Genomic DNA, 20045 nt, shown 5'->3' on the forward strand with positions numbered 1-20045 from the left:
AGATGAAGAGCCTCGCTAGAGAGCACATGTAATCGAGTACTAAGCACACAAATTCTGCATGTATGTAAATGTCCAGATTGGAAAAAAACACTTGTTAATACCCACAATCCTTCCTGCCTAATGTCTGAACAAAAATGGAGCCTCCAAAACCTAAAAACAGGAAATACAAACACTTTAACAGAAACTCAAATCTACTCCAATAAAACTTAATCCAGTTTCCTTTAACACAATTGCTATTGCAAATTAGTTGTACATAAACCTAATTTCTAGGTTGGATAAACAGAACAGTAACTTCAAACATCAAATCAGTCCTCCAGAGAAAGCCAGCGGAGCTCCCTGAGAGCTGCTCAGAACAACCACAGCCGACTGCCAGAGGCTCTTCCCTGCAGCAGCCTGGTGCTCACAGAGCATTACTCATTCACTTTTCCCAACCACAGTTTATCAGGCAATTTGAACTGGCAAGTCCAAACCCAAGCTTTAGTAATATATATATACACACAAACTGATTCATGACAAAAATAATCATACGGCTGAGGTGAGGTTTCAAGGGACTAATAAACCATTTTTGTTCAAATGAAAAAATGTTAAAACATATATGGAAACATGGAAAACCAAACTACGGGTAGAGGAGACGCATAACCAAATATTTCAGCTACAGAGAACCAACTAACAAACCACAGAGTGGATTCTGTAAATCAGCGTGCCACTGGGCCCGACACTCTCTGCAGAAGTGGGCTGATTTGGCAGTTTTTTTCTGAGCTGAAAGAAAGCGTGTTCCTGAAAATGAAACACCTCCTCAGTAATTTTGGGGAACAATATTCGAACAGATTTATTCCCTCAAGTATCATTTACTGAAGTCACTGATGTGCAACATAAGGAACTACATTACCACTGTTTTTTCTGTCAAACTGATCCCATCCAGACGTGTGGCTGCAGCAGATTCACATGGGATTGAAATGGCTGCACACTGTGGTAATCCTGATGAAAACCACCAGATGTTTCCAGGTAGCTCCAGTCCCATATGAAAAGGGTTTAACGTCACTTCATTCCCAGCCACTCAGTGATGTGGAGCACCAGCCACGGCTCTGTTTAGTCTACAGACATTCACTTTGTTAGTTTGTTGAAGTAGCAGACTGACAAGACGTGACCTGACCCCTCTGGATTTCCATCTAGGAAGGAAGCTGCCATCTTGTCTTACAACGTCAATGTTTATCGACCCATTGCTACCGCTCCCCTGAGGACTTGGCTCTCACATTCTCTTTTATTTTCTGCTGCGAGTAAAAAAAAAAAGGAAGAGGAGGGGACGGTAGCTTCACTAGGAGCTGGAAATTGCTTTTGACATATAAGTGCAGGAACAGGTCTCACAAATGTGATCACTCTGTTGTTCTAGTGATTAGTAGGGATTTCTGCTGCACAGATCCCACATGAGGACGTCCTGTATTGTTCCCATCAAACCTAATATTCAACCTGACTTCCTGTTGGTGAACATCTTAGTAAGATCAGCGGCTCTTTGACTAAAAAAGAAACCAAGAAACTCAACCTCCGACTACAAAAGCAGTGACTGCCGTGAAATCAAAGCACACATCAAAGATGCACCAATAACAATGAAGGCCATTCAACCACCACCACCACACAGAATGAGGCAGTCAGTGAGGGAAAGTCATCAAAAGAGAGAGCCAGAGTGCCAGAAGAAGCATCAGCCCTTTTATAATCACCGTCTGACCAACAGATAAAACCCAGTGACAGTGAAAACCACTCCAACAACAAGAGCAAAGAATATTGCACCAAATTAGAGGATGCATGGAAAGTCAACTTATCAGGAGCTGTCCATTCAGCACCACAAAACAAGCTAAAGAAACAGCATTCTTTTCAATGAATGTGTGTTTGACTGTGATTTACAGCTTGTAAAACAATCAACTGTAAATCCTCACAGAGGCACACTTGAGGTTCATAAATACTACGCTAGAAATACAACTGAATGCACGCTTTGCTCCAGTAAACAATTACATTTCTGTGATTATTTTTTTGTGTGTTTACTACAGCCCATGCGACAAATCAGCTGGGTTGATATATCACCGGAAAAGTAACAAGAAATTAGAGTGAAGAAATTCCAAATATATGCTAGTTCATATATTGTTTCCATTACATACAACAGTAGGGCACTAACAAGTCGTGTTTTTTTACTGTAAAATCTCTGCACTTTACACACTTGTAAGACTTCTGCCAGCGGGTAAGGCCCAGTGCATCACAAATGTATCAGCTAATAACATACATACTGGAATTAAGCCCAGTTAGGTTTGTTGTTTGTGTTCATGGTGGTGGTCACTTTTACTCACTTTTGCTCCTTTGCTGCTGTAGCACCAGAATTTCCCCCTGGGGATCAATAAAGTATTTCTGTCTATATATATCTATCTATTATCCATCAGGGTCGCAGGGGAGCTGGAGCCAATCCCAGCTGACTTTGATCGAGGAGGGGGGGTCACCCTGGACTGGTTGCTAGACAATCACAGGGCCGACACACACAGACAGACAACCACTCATGCTCACACTCACCTACAGGCAATTCAGAGTCACCAATTAACCTGCATGTCTGTGTGGGAGGAAGCAGGAGCACCTGGAGAAAACCCACACAAGCACAGGGAGAACATGAAAACTCCACCCAGAAAGATTCAAACCTGGAGCCTTCTTGCTGTGAGGCAGCAGTGCGAACCACACCAGTCATGTGAAAATAAATAAATCATTCCAAACAGAGAATTATGTAAGGAAACCAAAGGTGTCCATTTCTATAGCTGTATTATGAAGAAAGCTTGCAACATTTCACCTTTCTGTGTGTGATGTGTGTTCGTCTGGTGTCACTTCTGTCTGGTGTTGTTGGCTGTATGTTGTAGGACCATTGAGCTTTATTGAGTTTTTATCCAGTGATTAGAACTGCTCTGTGCTATAGTATATCTTCAAGCACACACACATACAAACACACACACAGGCTCCTGGTATCTGTTGCCTCTGTTGCTGAGTGTGTGTGTGGGTGTGCAGTGGTGTAGAGACAGTCTAATCCAGACTGTCTCTACACCACTGCACACACACACACATATCTTCGGTTTTATGCACAGACACACAATTTCTCCATGGCACTTGTTTTTTTTACTGTTTAGATACAGACACACCCTCAGCCAGCGTTTCTCTCATGTCTGGCTGTAAAAGTTCTGACAGAGTCGCCTGTTTGTGCTTGCAAAGGGGTTTGTTCTCACTTATTTTGTGTGAGCAGATACATTTAGTGTATATATGTTTATGAGTAGTACCGTGAAGGTATATGAGTGGCTTGTGCTCTTGTGTGCACTAAACTTGTGTGTCTGCAGAGAGTATGTTCGTGCTTGGACAAACCTCATTCGTATATTAACTGTAAGAGTTTTGAGGTTGTGTGGTTATTTGGAGTTATTTGCTCCTGGCTGGGTGGGCAGACAAACAGAATTCATATAACAGGTCTCCTCGGTTACCATCTCTTAAACTGTGAAACTACTACATCACTACAAACTGCATGGTTCAGATATGCAGACTAGAGAACTATTCCCTCTAGTCATTGAGAAAATTGTGGAGCTCCTCGGTAGCTGAATGTTCACAGCACAGGCCACACTGTCGCAACCTTTGAAGCATGTCACTCCTCCCCACCAATTCATGTCTGCCTTGAATTGGTGTTTGTGGCACCCAACTGCTTGCCAAACACATACACACACACACACACTCAATCCAAGTTCCTCTCTCTCTCTAAGACCTTGATGATGAGCCGTCTGATTAGAGTGTCTCTCTGGAGTCTGAATGCACACATACAGACACTTTTACAGAGCAGTCGGTAGTCTCCATGAACATGCAGAGACAGATACTCACACATAGACACACACATGCAGACACATTTAGAAGCTGTTGAGCTACAGTCTCCATGCACACACACACACACACACACACACACACACACACACACACAGTGAGATACCAGGCTGTAGTCTCCAGTCTCTAAACCCTCTCCGTTCTCATGGAGATAAGAAGTGCGTCTCATTGTTTGTAGACAACAGTCCTGTTATCTTCTTATCAGAGAGCCAGGCCAATCTCGAGGAGGTGGGGCTGTGTTTGTGTGTGTGTTTGACAGGGGTGAGGGGGTACTTTGGTTAAGTGGGGGTCCTTTGTCATGCAACAGGTGCTGTTGTCACTCAATTTGTCTCGATGCTAAAGACTTCTGAGATCTGCGGTGTGTTTGCATTAGTCTGTTCAAGAACAAAAAACAGCTGACTGTGCAAACGTCAGTTAATCCTCATTCTCATTCCTAATGAACGGCCCAGACATCATGCTGCTCATTAACACTGGGATCTGGGAGACCACATCCACGAGGAGACAACAGATCGTAAATCTGAACACTGATTCATTCTTTCACTGTAATGATGACCACTCTTTCATGATCAATCAAAAACTAGAGGAGACAAACCAGACTACTACACAGCTTGAGACCCTCACATTGTCATTTTGCAGAAGCTTAATTTCCCCCTGGACACGATGAAATCACAAACTTGCATTTACAAATGGATGAACTCTGGAAATGACTTTGGTAAAGCTACATTTTTGGAAGAGACAAACAACAGCTTTGTGGATGAGTCTGTAAACCCAAGCCATATGCTTCAGTGTAGACGAACTACAATGAGGTTCTTTGTGCTCTGCAAGCCCCCGTTTTGAGTGCCAAAATAGCCAATCACACAGTACAGGCATCAGTGTTACGTTGCATTTATGTTTGATTTGTCGAGGGACTTCTTCATTCTAAAATTGTGATTTGATTGCTTCTTCACTGGGATGTGCAGATCAAATCACAATTTTAGAATGAAGAAGTCCTGTTTTCTGCTTGTTCAGTTGTCTGACAACTGCAACAGGAAAATAAATAAATGCAAACAACTTCATGAGGTTTGGGGTATAAAACACAGTACTAGTGATTGTGGGGAGCAAGAGGATTAGCCAGTGTCCTGGTCGTGTCCACTGTTGCAGTGAAATACAATAACTATGACACTTTATAGTATGTAGTGGTGTGTGATTTATGTTCTCATTCTTTTTTTTTCTCATTTAGATAAAGACTCCAAAGAGAAGAAGGAAGTGTCCAGGGAGACATCAGAGGCCTCCGTGAGAGAAGAGGTGGGAGGTGCAGAGGAGGCCAAAAAGGAGAAGAAGGAGTCGTCCAAGGAGAAGAAGGAGTCAAAGAAGGACTCAAGCAAAGAGACCAAAGAGCCCAAGGAGGAGGTGAAGAAGGAGTCTAAGAAGGATTCATCCTCTTCCAAGGAGAAGAAGGATTCATCAAAGGAGAAGAAGGAGAAGGACAAAGACAAGGAAGGGAAGGAGGACAAGAAAGTGTCCAGGAAGTCATCTATAAAAGTGAAAGAGAAGAAGAAAGAACCAGAGGCTGGAGAGGGCTGACAGGAGCAGTGCAATATACTCACATGATATGCATACAGACATACATCCAGAAAGAAACACAGCATACATGTCTAAACATCCACATATACACATGAGGCGCTCACTTCTAGAGATATACATATATGTATATATGTATATACAAGTATGTACATGTGTGTTCATCTAGACATATACAAGGCCACACACACACACACACACACACACATAATGTAGTCTAAATATATATTTGCACATAAATACACTCAGTCAAGGCCATATATCTCAGTAGAAAAGCAGTTTCTTCCCAGATGCATATTTACATCGTCTAGTAATAGCTGATCCTCACACACAAACGTACACACACACTTTTCGTGTCTCTGGGCTGCTGCTGCTAAACCACACCACATCCAGTAGTTTTAGAGTGTGCGCTGGGCAGCTGCGGTGAGGTCTGAGCCCAAGGAGAGCGGGGATAAAGGCAAAATCCTCCTCCTCTCAGACATTTCGCTGACTCTCTCCTTCCTCCTCCTCGTCTTCTTCGTCAAACCTCAGCAGCAGTTGAACCCACAGCCCTGCGCCTCCCTAATCCCAGTCAGGCCCCAAACCACGCCCCTGCCCACGCACACTTCTGGATGTGACGTCAGACCCGCCCTCTCGCCCCCTTGCGTGGCACCAGGCCTTTCCAGAGCCCTGCCAGAGCCTCCCCCGCCTCGCAGCTAAGAATAAATGGTCTGCCATGTCCTGCAGCCCCACTGCTTCCGGGTAAATCAAGGCCACATCTTACAGCCGCCACCACCACCACCACCGCCCCCTCTGACCTCTTCCAGTCAGTTTTGTTTTTTAAAATTGGGACATTCAAGGACACGTGGCTGATGGACACATACTTGGTGATGCCGGGTCCAACGTGAGAGTGTTTTTTACCGTAAAAACCAACAAGGCGTTTCTGGAAAAAGCAGGGTGGCAATCAGCAGGGAAGAAGAGCCTGCAGGGACACTTTAACACCCGAGGCTTCTTCTGCTCATCCTCAAGAACATCATGAAGGGGGTGCTGGATGTGAAATACACTCCAAGACACGTCAGCTATTACACCAACAGCACATTCAACCAGATCCATATGATCCAGTTTGATAAGGTAACATAGGATAAGCATTACTAGAGCCAGAGGAAGAATGGAGTCTGGGAGCACCAAGTAAACTGAAAGAGGTAAATTATGTTAAAAGTCAGTTCACTCAAAAAACATACATTCTGACTTCAAGCTGTGTCTAGACATGCTGATAGGTGTTTTTGATTGATCTGTGCATGTAATGTCAATTAATCAATCAATTATTTAAAACTTGACCTTTTTAAATAATTGATCTCAGATATCCTTTAATCCATCTTTTCTGATTTACGTTTAGATCTGACCAATTACAGTCTGTGTTATAGGGTGTAGATAGGAGCATTCCTTCTATGGCTGAATGCGTTTGAACATTTTTAATTTTAGAAAAAGAAGACAATGAACATGATCCTCAAAGTAATCCAATCAAAAGTATACAAAACCCTACAAGTACTGAATTGGCTAATATCACATTTTCAGTAATCCCATCCATTGTTTTGAGAGATCCATCGCTGATCCGTCTCTGCCTCTTCTCCTGTAAAATTCAGGTGTATTACAGTTTGTTTGTGGTCTTCACAGCACTGAAAGATTGCATTTAAAAACTCCAACAGTATCAGGCCTCCTCACCCTGTAAGCAGATTAGTTAGGAAGTATTTCAAAGCTATATGCATGGTAAGATACCAGCAGAGCAAAGTGAGAAAACAATGTTGTACGGTTGGTGAACCTCCCAGAAACTGTATGAATTATATTGCTGAAAATGGTAAATGGTCTGTGTTTGTATAGCGCTGTTACATCACACAGGAGGTCTAAGTTGGAGAAGACTGTTGTTTCACACACTGCAGCTGCTTCAGGAGCAGGTTGGGGTTCAGTGTCTTGCCCAAGGACACTTCAACACACTGACTAATAGGCGCTGGGGATCAAACCGCTGACCTTCTGATTGAGGGACGACCCGCTCTACCTCTGAGCCACAGCAGCCCAAGACAAGATGTGAACTGTTTAATTGAATAGCTTCATGTTGTTGATGTCATGTTATCAGGACCCTGATGATGTGGGAGAAACTAAAGTGACAAGCTAAAAATGTTTTTCTTCTTCGCTGAAAAAATGTAAGGCTTTCAACACACACACACACACACACACACACACACACACACACACACACACACACACACACACACACACACACGCACACACACACACACACACACACACACACACACACACACACACACACACACACACACACACACACACACAGACACATTTTGGAGCTTGGAGCTGTTTTTCTGCAAGCTTATACACTTCAGCCATAGATGCTGTGCCAGCTTAACAAATGACAATCCAACCAACTGTGTATGTTCAGCTTGAGGCATATATCCACTGGGAAACCTTTTTGTTTTTTAGCTGACTGAAACACTGGTCATGGCTTCTCTTGTTGTTATCTGACTGATTTCTGATTTATGTTACTTCTTTTTCTAGGATTTGGAATTTTAGATATCTGGGACTTTTAAATAAATAAAACCAGATCATTTGAAAAGCACCATCATCCATGCCATGAGCGATAGTTAGAAAAGTCTACAGGTAGTCAGAGGTTCCCAATGGACACAAGGTACATGACGTACTACATGTTACTGTTTCACAATACCTTTGGTGTTTGTAATATAGAGTAGGTTTTGCACGGTTGTATTAGCTGTTCAGATGTCTTAGGCTCCTGTTCAGAGTCGGCTTTTATAGCTACAGTTCATTTCTAAAGGGGATGTTCTTCTTCAAAACAACTGATCGCTATAATTAATGTGGAGCCTGAAGTAGATCCCCAACCAAGTAGTATGAGAGTGAAATGAATCTTATTTATGGAATATTTAGTAATAAAAGTAATTACTATAAGTAATCAAAGCTCTCAGTTATTGCTTCATTACTGTTTTTGGTTATTGTGACAGTTATTTGGAAAAATACAGTTTCCTCGTGTGACTGTCTTTGTTCTGCTTGTCTGGATGGGAATTATTTTAGGTTGTGTAATGTTGTGCCATTTTCACCTGAATCACAGCAACAGGACAAAACATAACTTGCTGGCAATGTTGGAACCAGCTGAAACTCCTTCCAGATTGAAAGTTACTCGATGTAGTAACTAGTAATGTACTCATTCTTTCCTTTGGGTCCGGCGCTGGGTCGTCCCCCTCCTGCACTGACACTGAAACTGTAAGTAGATCATAATTGTGACAAACTGAATGTTATGATGGTAAATTCTAAACCTGTGAAGTGATACTTTATCCATTGATTGAAATGATGAATATAGGTGGAAACAGCAGTGCTCATATTGCTTTGTAATAAATCTCATCCAGACAGGGAGTTCTCCTCATGGCTGGAAGCTAGAAATTCAACAAGTGAGAACATAGAACACATAGAACACAGGGAACTGTAAGTGTAGCTTGACACCTTAAGTGTAATATGTGTATCTTTAGCTAGTTATCACCCTGGTGAATGAAGTCAGTCTTCCGTTGTCAGTCTTTGTGGGTTCAGCCAATTGAAATGGCCAAAATTACAAAAGAGCTCTGAAGGCTCCAAACATGGCGAGTGTAATGCATGTTGTTCATTTCTGAAGACATGATGGAAAAATAGGACAGTGGTGAATCCTGGCAATCTAAGGTGTGTCAGAAAGTCAGCAGTATTTGGGCTTACATAGAAAACATTGGTTACGATGTGTGTGCCCTTAAGCCAGGTTCTTATGCAGCGCTCGCTTGGCACTGCAGTCGTGGATTTCTGACTTTCCATTGTCTCTCAAACACGTCACAATTCTTACACTTCTGTTCCCCGGTGTTGGGGTCGCTTTATTTCTGGGGCATTTAGATGACATTTTCAGAAATAAATAATTATCATAATTAAGAGGACTTAAGAAGCCAGTTTAACTGATTCAGTCTGATTGAATATACTAAATTATACATTTGGAATTCTGATTCCTAACTATCAAAATGACCAATGATCAGCAGGAGGTAGAGTTGAAGGATTTTGCAGCATAGAGGGTGGCAGCATTCACTCATGTACAATATTACCAGAGGCCAGCATGTATGTCCAAAAGCATTTCAAACATTACAAAATCAAAACACACAAAACATCATCCAACCAAATGTACTTCAGAACAATAGAGAGAACATCCATCCATCCATTATCTCTACTGCTCATCCTTCAGGGTCGCGGGGGGGGCAATCCCAGCTGACTTTGGGCGAGAGGCGGGGTCACCCTGAACTGGTCACCAGCCAATCACAGGGCTGACACACACAGACAGACAACCACTCACAGGCACAGTCACACCTACGGGCAATTCAGAGTGACCACTTAACCTAAGCCAACCCACACAAGCACAGGGAGAACATGCAAACTCCACACAGAAACATTCAAACCTGGAGCCTTCTTGCTGTGAGGCAACAGTGCGAACCACTGCACCACCATAGAAACAACCTCCGTTATTATTTGGACACAATTTTTTCTTTTTTTGTCTGTCAGGGCGATTTTCAGACCAGTGTATTCTAATTGGATTATCTGTTTGTCTGCATCACGTCTTTTTCTGTCAGTAGGACTTCTATAGGACCTGGGAGTACACTAAGCTGTCTTCTTACTTCATTCTTAGTTCATCAAACTCTAATCGCTACATTATTCAACATTTAACCACAAAATGTAATCCTTGCTTTCCTCTCTTTATTTTAGTGTGTCATCAATATGAGCAGTAAATGCTATGATCATCTATCTAAATCTATCTCTCCTTCCAGCCTGAAAAATCATGTTTTTTTGTCAGTTTTTCAAAGCTGCTTGATCGTTTCTATGTAGGTGAAGATGCTCGGCTTTTCCTCACTGTCATCACTTCCTGTTAAATATTTCTCAACATAAAAAAATGACTGTGTCCTTGACAGTTCAACAATACAGCAGACTCTCATTAAGGCCATCAGTCTGCATTGCTTCCTCCTCGATTCCAAAAACATTGCATTACGTTACAAAACCTTTATTATTACTATGATACTTTTAAATTGTTTACATGAATACATTTATTCATCTAGATTATGTGTTATTACTAATTTGGCTGTACTAGATGTTTGATATATTCAATATATAAATCTTTTTATAACCCTACTTTATAAACTGTAATAATCTAAAATGTCGTTTTCTAAAATACTTATTACTATTTATACTAATATCTCAAACAGATCATCATATTTCATTTTTCTTAACATAGATAATCTAGATGCAGTGTAATTCCACGTTCAGGTGTACTAGATATATGATACATTCATTAGATATGTCTTTTTATGACCCTATTTCCAACAACCCTAAACTGAGAACTACAACTGTGGTCCCGATTTGTATCAAATTGTATGGTGAGGCTATAGGGGATTGTAGTTTTTAAAGAATTTGTGTGGGGTTTTTTTCTTCTCCCCCTAGAATTAGAAGTTGTAAATACTGAACTGAGGAGTTTGAGGGGATGCTAAACATATTTGTGTAATCCCAATCAGAGAGCACTTCGAAGACCCACTTCATAAAATTGAATAAATGAAGTAGCCCAATATTGAATTTAAACAGAAAATGTACAGTTTGGGAATAGTAGAGAATAATAGAATAGAGTGAAATAGTAGGTTCATACTTATGAAATGGAGAAACTTGAAGTATTGACTATGAGTATCTATACTGTATGTGTTGGCCCTGTGATTGACTGGTAACCAACCCCCCCCCGGTCCAACGAAATCAGCTGGGATTGGCTCCAGCTCCCCCGCGACCTTGAAGGATAAGCGGTAGAGACGATGGATGGATCTATTGAATATATGAAATATGTGCTACAGCTGAATCAGTAATAACACTGCATCTACATGGTCTCTGTTAAGAACAACTAGACATGTTGGTTTATGTCAGATATTTAAGTCAGTATTCTAGAAGATGACTTTTAGATGGGCAGTTCTTCATAGGGTTGTAAGATGCATCTATCGAATGTATCAAATATGTAGTACAGCCCTAGAAGTCCTAAAGAAGCCCTACTGACAGAAGAAGATGTGATTCAGACAGAAAGATAATCCAACTGAAATACATTCAATTGAAAATCATGCAGAGGAACATTAAAAAAAACGAAACGACTATTTCATGAACTTCTGTGGGTTGTTGACTTTGCTCCTGTGGCAGTGGGACGTACATTTAGCACCTTACGTACCACCTCCATGGAATACGGTGTCAAGGAGTCGGGGTCATACCACGTATTTCTGAGAGATCCCGCCAGCTCCGGTTGAACTGTCCTCTGTGAGTGTGAGCTGTCCTTCCTCACTCCACTCACCTCAGGCGTCTTCCAAACACAAAGAGACTCTGAACCAGGTTGTTGTTCTGAACTGCATTCACCTGCTTGTCAAGCATAATAAAAGTGACTCTTCACTGATTTGGGTCCAGAACACCTTTACACCTTTACAAGATCAGGTTGTTCTAAAACAACTTGGTGAGGCAGCACTTTGAGCTGCTGCCATGAGGAAGGTGCTTTGCTTTGTCCAGGCCTCACTAGAGGCTGATCGGCCACAGCAGAGGGTGCCGTCTAGGAGAAGAGAGTTCAGTGCACCTAGCAGACGCCATGGTCAGAGATCTGTGACAAAGAGAGGGAACAAAGGGCTTATCTCTGCTTTTACTGACCCAGTGACGTCATGGGTCATGTGCCGCACGTTGACCAATGGTAGCTGATAACTGGGTCCAGGGCTGCAGTTCACACACGGGTGTGAAAAGACAAGGACTCTGGGAAACTGAGTTGAACAAAAGGTGGGCATTTTGTTCCAAAACAAAGAAACTTGATCTCCTCATTTTGAAATGGTGGAGTTTCAACACCAGAGAGTTGCAGACAAAATGTAGAAACGAACCTAATGCTTGTCAGGTTGATTAACAGGACTGCCTCTGACAGCTTTTGAAGTGATTGTTTCTGTTTTTTCTTCTCTGTTGGGCTCTGGAGGCAAGGTCAGCTGCAGGTTGGGTAACAGTGCTAATGCAGTGACTGCCACTGTATAATTTGGCAGCAGCTCTCGGCGTGTGTACATAAAGCAGCGCCGCAGATAAAGTTACACTCCCACAAAAACTCTCTTCTCTCTCAATTTCTCTGTTTCTCTTTCTCAATCACTCAAATATTTTCATTTCCCTGTCAGCTCGTATCTGTTTTTATGCCTAGTGTTCGGTTCACATTTCTATCCCCTCATTCCTTCTCAGTCACTCTGCCCCAGTCTCTCTCTTTAGCTCTACCATCCCTCCATCTACAACCCTCAAAGTCATTTTTTTCATTTATACTTTAATCCCCTTCCCCACCCACAGGAGCTTTTCCTGGAACTGTGGACCTTTTTTTTTAAAAAGAACTTTAACCCCATTGTTCACAAGAGAAACTCAACGGTTCCAACTTTCATTTCACGGGCCATATTTCCAATCATGAAAGACAAAGTCTTTGCATCCAAGTTCCTCAAACTGTCGGCGCTGTTGAAATTTTGCTTTGAATATTTGCTAAGAATTCTAAACATCTCTGGCTCGTCAGCACAAACTTCCTGAACCACAACCACTGAATTGGCCAAAACAATATGGATTAAGCAAGTGCACCATTCACAGAGGAAGGAGACGAGAGGAGAGACGGAATCTTCTGGACTGGAGGGTGAAGGTCCAGTTCCAAAACATCTGGAATGAGGCAAATAAATGGGATGAGGGTGATGTTGTCAAAGTGGATCCCTGCACTTGTCACTTTCATATATTTCATCATACTGGACTTTAAATGAATTGTGTCCAACCTCCACTATTTTTACAATTTCTATACAGTTTATTTTTCCACGTCGTATTTAATTTATTACTCATGTCACTTTCATATATTTCATCATACTGGAATTTAAATGAATTGTGTCCTCTTTTTAAATCCATAGTACAGTCCTTTCCTTTGTGCATCAATATTTTATTTAATCAGTTTCTTCTTTTCATGAGTCTTGACCTGGTGAGTAACATATGTCAGTATCTGCTGTGTAACACTGACCTTTGAAGCTTGACCTCGCTGCATGTTTGAAGGCTCATAATTCAGCATCATAACTGGTTATACACAAGGGACCAGCTGTTATAGAGAGCTCTAATTCTTCAAAAACTACAGTTCCCTAGAGCACCATGCATTTTGTATACAAAGCACCACTAACTGCAGTTCTCAGTTGTAAAAAGATAGATCTGTTGAATATATCAAATATCTAACACCAAATCTAGATGATCTGTTTATGTCCGATATTTAAGCTACTATTCTAGAAAATGAGGCTTTGGGTTGGCAGCTGTCACACTTTACAGAGTAGGGTGGTACCACAATATATCAATGGAATAAATCAAATATTCAGTAAACGATATAATAGTATTATAGTGATATTAAACGATTTGTAATGTAAATGATGTACTCATCTCCATAGAAACGATCTGCGAGGCTCATTGATAATAATACCACTAAACACAAAACTTGATTGTTTTTAGAATCGAGGAGGAAATAATTCAAACTGACACAAACACGATGTTCCAGGATAGAAAGAGAGATGAATTCAAATGGATGGCCACAGCATTAACCGGTCGTGTTGTGGATACACATCGTTATTCAGTTCAGAATTTTCACAGAAAAGAATTAATTATAGAAAAGATTTTCCAAAGTGCTTTTAGGTAGAAATGATGAGGATGAGAGAGTTTTCATATGTTTATGAGCATGGCTGTATTCAACATCTGTTCCTGTTTGAGTTGTCTCAGCCACTAAAAAACACAAACACACATTTTTATTCACGTATCTGGTTTGTTGCTGCTGACCACTGGCAGTCTTGCTGGCAGTCACTGAGGAAGAGGAACCACAATGGACAAATGGACAAATATATATATATATATATACTGTATATATATATATATATACATATTTGTCCATTGTGGGGTCCATAATTCAGCACCCTCCTTCTCTTCTTTCTCCTTCACTGTCCTCCTCCTCTGTCCTCTGGTTTGCGTTTTGTCTGTGACTTTAAACAGTTATTCCCTCTTTCTCGCCTCAGTCCAGTAAAGCAGCTCTGATGTGAGGAACCACCAAACATGGCTGCACACACCCAACTGGTAAAAACATCAAACAACAATACTTCAACAATCAAAGTGTAAGCGGGCCGCAGCACTTTGGACAGTGTGTAATAAAAGCAGAGTCTGGATTGAGACGTTGAGGAGCAGCCGGCTCAGTCTGGGTTTTCTTTGGGAGCTCATGCCTGTCTCCTGGGGTTTAAGGCACAAACACACTGGATGAGACAATTGCTGCATAATTTTACTGTCACTGCAGATTTGAAGCGTTAACAACACGGTGGAGGTGAGCTCCACCGAGGGGAACTTAAGTGCTCAGATTTCTTTTTTGTGTGAACAATACTGCTCCCTTGTTTTGATCCCAGGGGGAAATTACTAGAAATTATATTTTGTGTCCTTGGTAACACCACCCTAAGTGACAATACAACATTTTCTCAACATGGATCTTATTTTCTCCTCCACTGGTAACATTCTCATTCATTCCTTCTTTTGATAAAAAGAAATATACCTTAAAACACAACTAGATCATATTTCCTGTAGACTTATTATACAGTATGCTCATAATTGCAATAACCTTTGGTAAGTCTGGTTGAAAATTGAATACTATGACTGATGGTAGTACTAAGTAGGCTAAGGTCAGGGTAGGACTGTATTCAAGTCAGGGCAGAGGAGCCCTTTAATCAGCTAACACCACGTCTGAATTAGAGCCAGGTTATAAAGAGGTGGTTCATGAGGAGTGTTGTCCAACCACAGCAGGACATCAAGAGAAGGGGGGGGGTTAGGGTTAGTTGTTCACTAAAGTTAACTGAATAGTTGAGTAAAAAATAAAAAGGAGAGGTAGAGAGGGAAGTTCAAACCCTGGCTCTGTTCTCACCACCAGAAGGGAGTGTGACTGTCTCTGGACACAGCCCCCTTCTATTTTTCTATTTTGAACCAGTGGTGTGGGGGGTTTCTATCGGCCAGTTCCAGAGTGCAGGGGCAGTTCCCCAGTTTGACTGTTTTCACCATCCCAGCACATCACAGGACAAAACCAGCAGCATCATGTGGCGTCCAGCAAGAGGACTGGTTTCAATGCACCGTCTCCATGACGTAGGCACACCAACATTTTAAACATTTAGAGAATCATTTCATTGTACATCAGCATTTCAGCACAACCAAGTAATCTCAAATCCACACTGAAGTCTTTAGTTTGATTTCCCCTTTTCTCTTCTCCTCTCATCTTCAGACCCTTTTTCTGCCTGTAGGAGGAGGACGTCTAGTGTGTCTGTGAGTTCAAAGTCAAAGTTCAGATCCAGAGCAAAAGGTAAGGAGCTGAAAAGTGAACTCAATCATGGGGGGAAACCCCCTCACAACTGCAATTTGACTGTTTTCCTCTTTCGTACTTGAGTTGAAGTTTACAGTGTCAATTATGTGCTGAGTGAGTTTCATGACCTCTGGGCTCTTGAAACCTGTAAGAAAAGTGTTATTTTATTCCCTCCTGAACATCAGTCTTTCTACAGATATGTGGCTTCTGTCCGACAACAGCAATACATGTCAAAAGATTAAGTCGTAGCCAGACTTCCCTGTGAAAAGCTTGTAAAAGCAGAAGAGCACGGAGTGTGATACATCCCAGAAGTCCCACACTGGCTCTGCTGCTCTCTAGCAAAATACTTTTCCTCTCCCTGAGAGAGGCCGGGGAACACTTCACTTCTTTGCATCCTGAAATATGCACAGCATCAAACCCTTAACTACTTCTTCATGTGTTTCAGTGGTATTCGTTCACCATGAAAAAGTGCATTCGCTCCATAAACCTCTAAACTGGGTGCACTTTTTGTACTGAAAGGTTTCTAAATACAAACAGTGACATGAGTTTTTATTGTGTCGTTCAAACTCTTACCATACATACAGTATACATATTCATTAAAACAGCGTAACATATGCAGCCATGTAAACATAGTCAATGTTGTTCACTTCTATAATACAGTTTTCTTAATACTGACAGGCATCAGTTGGGAGAAAACCTCCCCATAAACATGTCACGCCCACCGTTTACACCCTGGTTCCTCCAGCTGACACTCAGGGAAGATTCCTGAATTTCTGAAATGGAACAGTTCTTCAGGGGAAATGGGTTATTAGTGTTAGTGTGGCCCGACTCATACAGCCAGGTCTTACCCCCCCCCCCCCCCCCCCCCCCTTCCTCCTGCTCATACCCTCACAGAGAAAGACCTGCCGTCCGCCAGGGGTTTTAACCTCGGGGTTGCCGGGGGCCCTGCCTCCCGCCTGATGGTGAGATGACCTGCACAGCTCCCTCCAGGTCCGTGCTGCAGCAGCTCCATCCTTCACAGTGAGGAAACGTCCTCTCTCCACGTCGTTTCACCTTCTGCTCCTTGTTTTAAATCCACTTCCTGCAGATCCCCACCTCCCTTTAGAACATTTATGACCCCCCTTTTTTACCAAAACACTGACATTATTGTCTTTATCCTCAGGTTCCAGTGGTGACCTGATGTCTCATGTTATATCCATGAGTCCACCTTGATGTGTGTGGAAATCACTGTTTTACCGACACCTTTGCTTTTGTAAGACCAGGAAACGAACACACGTGTGTCTGCCCACTGTCCAAGACAATGATGTCATCGGTTTGTCAAACATTTCAGTCCCCACAGACCCTCTTTACTTCCTTCCTTCCTTCTATGTGTGGAAGTTTACTGAATCGCTGCAGCAGAAACATCTTTACTGTAAATTTAGATTTATCCAATCATGTCTGCTTCCACTGCCAAAGCATTTCAAAATTAGAATTTAACTGCAAAGAAGGGGAAGTAGTACACTTAAGCATTAATTTACTTACAAATGAACACAAAAGGTACCTACATGAGGCTGATTTAAACACCTCATGGCCTTTTAAAAGGACATGGCTACCTCACCTTTACATCTGCTGATGTTTTCTCTAACATCTACAGACTTCCTTCACCCTGCAGCACTCTGTCGGCTGTCTGCAGAGAATTTCATTTCTTTGAATGTCCAATGTTGAATGTTGACTGCAAGACATCAACTCTCCTGCTCACTCCCTGAGGGGGGGGTGGGGGGTGGGGGGTCACATCAGGTCACAAACCCCCCCTTTCTCTCTGTTGCCATCTAGTGGTTAATATTAGAGACACTCTACTTCTAATAGAAACTCATTTTCATGCTGCAGTATTCTAACACACACACACACACACACACACACACACACAGCACTTTAACACCATCTGGCCCTGACATACACATCTTTGATGCTCACTCTCTTTAAAACACACACTCCTTTTCTCTTTCTGACATCCTTGTTTCTTCAAAAACACACTCTGTTGTTGTCGACACATTCTAACATGTTTCCCATGTGACTCTTATCCTCGCTCTCTCTTTGACACACACACACACACACACACACACACACACACACACACACACGCCAGGCCAGGCTGTGGTGTGTGTAGAGTGGCTGCTGACGCTCAGTTAAAAGCTGCTGGGTGGATCCTAATTATTTCTTTGAAGACTCGCTTTTCCTCCCCGTCTGAGCTTCTGACAAGCTTCACTTTAAAGAGCCTAGACACACACACACACACACACACACACTGTCACATATGACTCCGGACTGCAGATTTCTGGGATCATAATATTAAAATGCAGAAGAGTCTATATGGGGGAGGAATGTGTTGAGTTTGATAAGAAGGAGAGGTTCTGAGCTGCAGATGTTTCTTGTTGTCCATAGGAGACATCTTTAGTCTCAGTCATAGTTGAGATTAGCATTTGAAATCTTCTGTTGAAGGAATTGTTACCAAAAAATCAACATGCTGCTGCGACAGCCTCCATTTCTTCTTCTGTTTTTGGTCTTTCCTCGAAATGTTGAACCTGGCTGCTGGGATTTGCATCCATTAAGGAGTAACTCTAGTCAATTTAAACCCTTGCTTTATTTTTACACATTTGGGTTCAGAATGACTAGTAGGTTGTCTCCTTCAGGGCAAGGCCTTTTTTTTTGCCACCGATAGGTACAGATTGTTCTTGTAAGTGTCTGACAACATCCCAGAAAGGATCCTTACAGAGAGAGACCTGTAGCATCCTTTTTGTTTCAGCAGTCAAACCAACCAGACTCAGTTTAGTGAAAACTGTCATTTTCCCTCACAGAAGGAGCTGCTGGTCTACTGCTGCCTCAATCAGTGCATTTGTTTGATTTATTGTGTGTTACACATCTGAGCTAACACTTTAAAACACCACAGTTACACAATATCACAAAAAGACCAGCAACTACTGTGTAAGATTTCTGTGATTGTCTGGTGTAATGATTATTTCTTATTAACCAACAGGATGTTACTTATCCCTCTCTGTAGGGATCCTTTCCATGATGCTGTCACACACTCAGAAGAACACTCTGAGCCTGTCAGTGGATCAAACAAGCACTTTTAGTAGACGTACATTGATTTGGCACAGTTGCCCCAAAAGGTGACATTACAGCCACCGTAGTTCATTTGCTGCCTCTTTTAGCTGCCGGCTGTGGCTGAGGCAATCTACTGGACCACTTCCAAACGTTTTTGTACCTACCAGTCATATCCAACCCAAAATATGTAAAAAATCCTGCCCAGGTTTAAAAATACCATAGTTTAAACCACAGGAGCATCAGTGAGATCCAACACTCCTGTTGGGTGTTGAGGAGTGGCTCTAATTGCATTCTGTGCAGGCCACTCAAGTTCCTGCACACCACACTGAACCAATGGAGCTGGGTTTGTTCACTGGGACAGTGTCACAGGAAAGGGACAAACACAAACTGTTGGCCCGAAATCTGAAGAGACGTGCCGTCCCATTGCCTGCCTCAGCAGTGACCTTTTTCAGGCTCAAACCACAAAAAACCCAAAGTATACGATGTATGACAGCAGTGTCCATGTACTTTTGGTATTACTACTTTCTAAATAAAGTGTGAAATACTTCTGTGTTTAAAATGAAAGCAGAAAACGTGCATGTGACAAATGCATCTTTCTTTCTATCATATTCTCCTGTCAGACAACTGTGTGTCATGGAGCCACTGAGGACGAGACGTTCGAATCTCTGGCATTTCAGCAGAAAACTGAAAGTTGTCTCTGCAGAAAACACAACTGTTGCAGCTGACCTCCGTCCTCCTGTCTGTTCATCCTCCTTTTCTTCTCAAACAAGCACATTTGCAGCATAGAGACATGAAGCACATGTAGCTCCCTGGTTTGTAGGCAATGAAACTGGATCCCAACTCTCTCTCTCTCTCTCTCTCTCTCTCTCTCTCTCTCATTCACACACTGAACACATGCACAGCTTTACAGGACACAAAGGTTCAGCAGAAGGCAGACAGTGACAGATAGGACAGGGAGACCGCGATTATTAAAAAACAGATAATAACAGGGTCTGGACAGACTGGGGGGACGAGGGGTGGGGGGTGGGGGTGGGGGGACAGGGAGAAGTCTGCAGCAGACGACCAGAGAGGGTCAGGAGGGTTTGGAGCAGGCAGG

The 20045-nt window shown here is 42.2% G+C and overlaps 1 protein-coding gene across 1 annotated transcript in view; it reads left to right on the forward strand.

Annotated features, from left to right (window-relative positions):
- Positions 1 to 5445, forward strand: part of bbs9 (Bardet-Biedl syndrome 9) — a 147957-nt gene extending 142512 nt beyond the window's left edge. The window contains exon 22 of the mRNA XM_070834915.1: positions 5102 to 5445. Within this exon, the coding sequence (XP_070691016.1) occupies positions 5102 to 5445 (344 nt within the window). The remainder of the gene's footprint in view (positions 1 to 5101) is intronic.
- Positions 5446 to 20045: the final 14600 nt, after the last annotated feature.

The sequence above is a fragment of the Pempheris klunzingeri genome, chromosome 8, assembly GCF_042242105.1.
Source record: "Pempheris klunzingeri isolate RE-2024b chromosome 8, fPemKlu1.hap1, whole genome shotgun sequence".
Lineage (NCBI taxonomy): Eukaryota > Metazoa > Chordata > Actinopteri > Acropomatiformes > Pempheridae > Pempheris > Pempheris klunzingeri.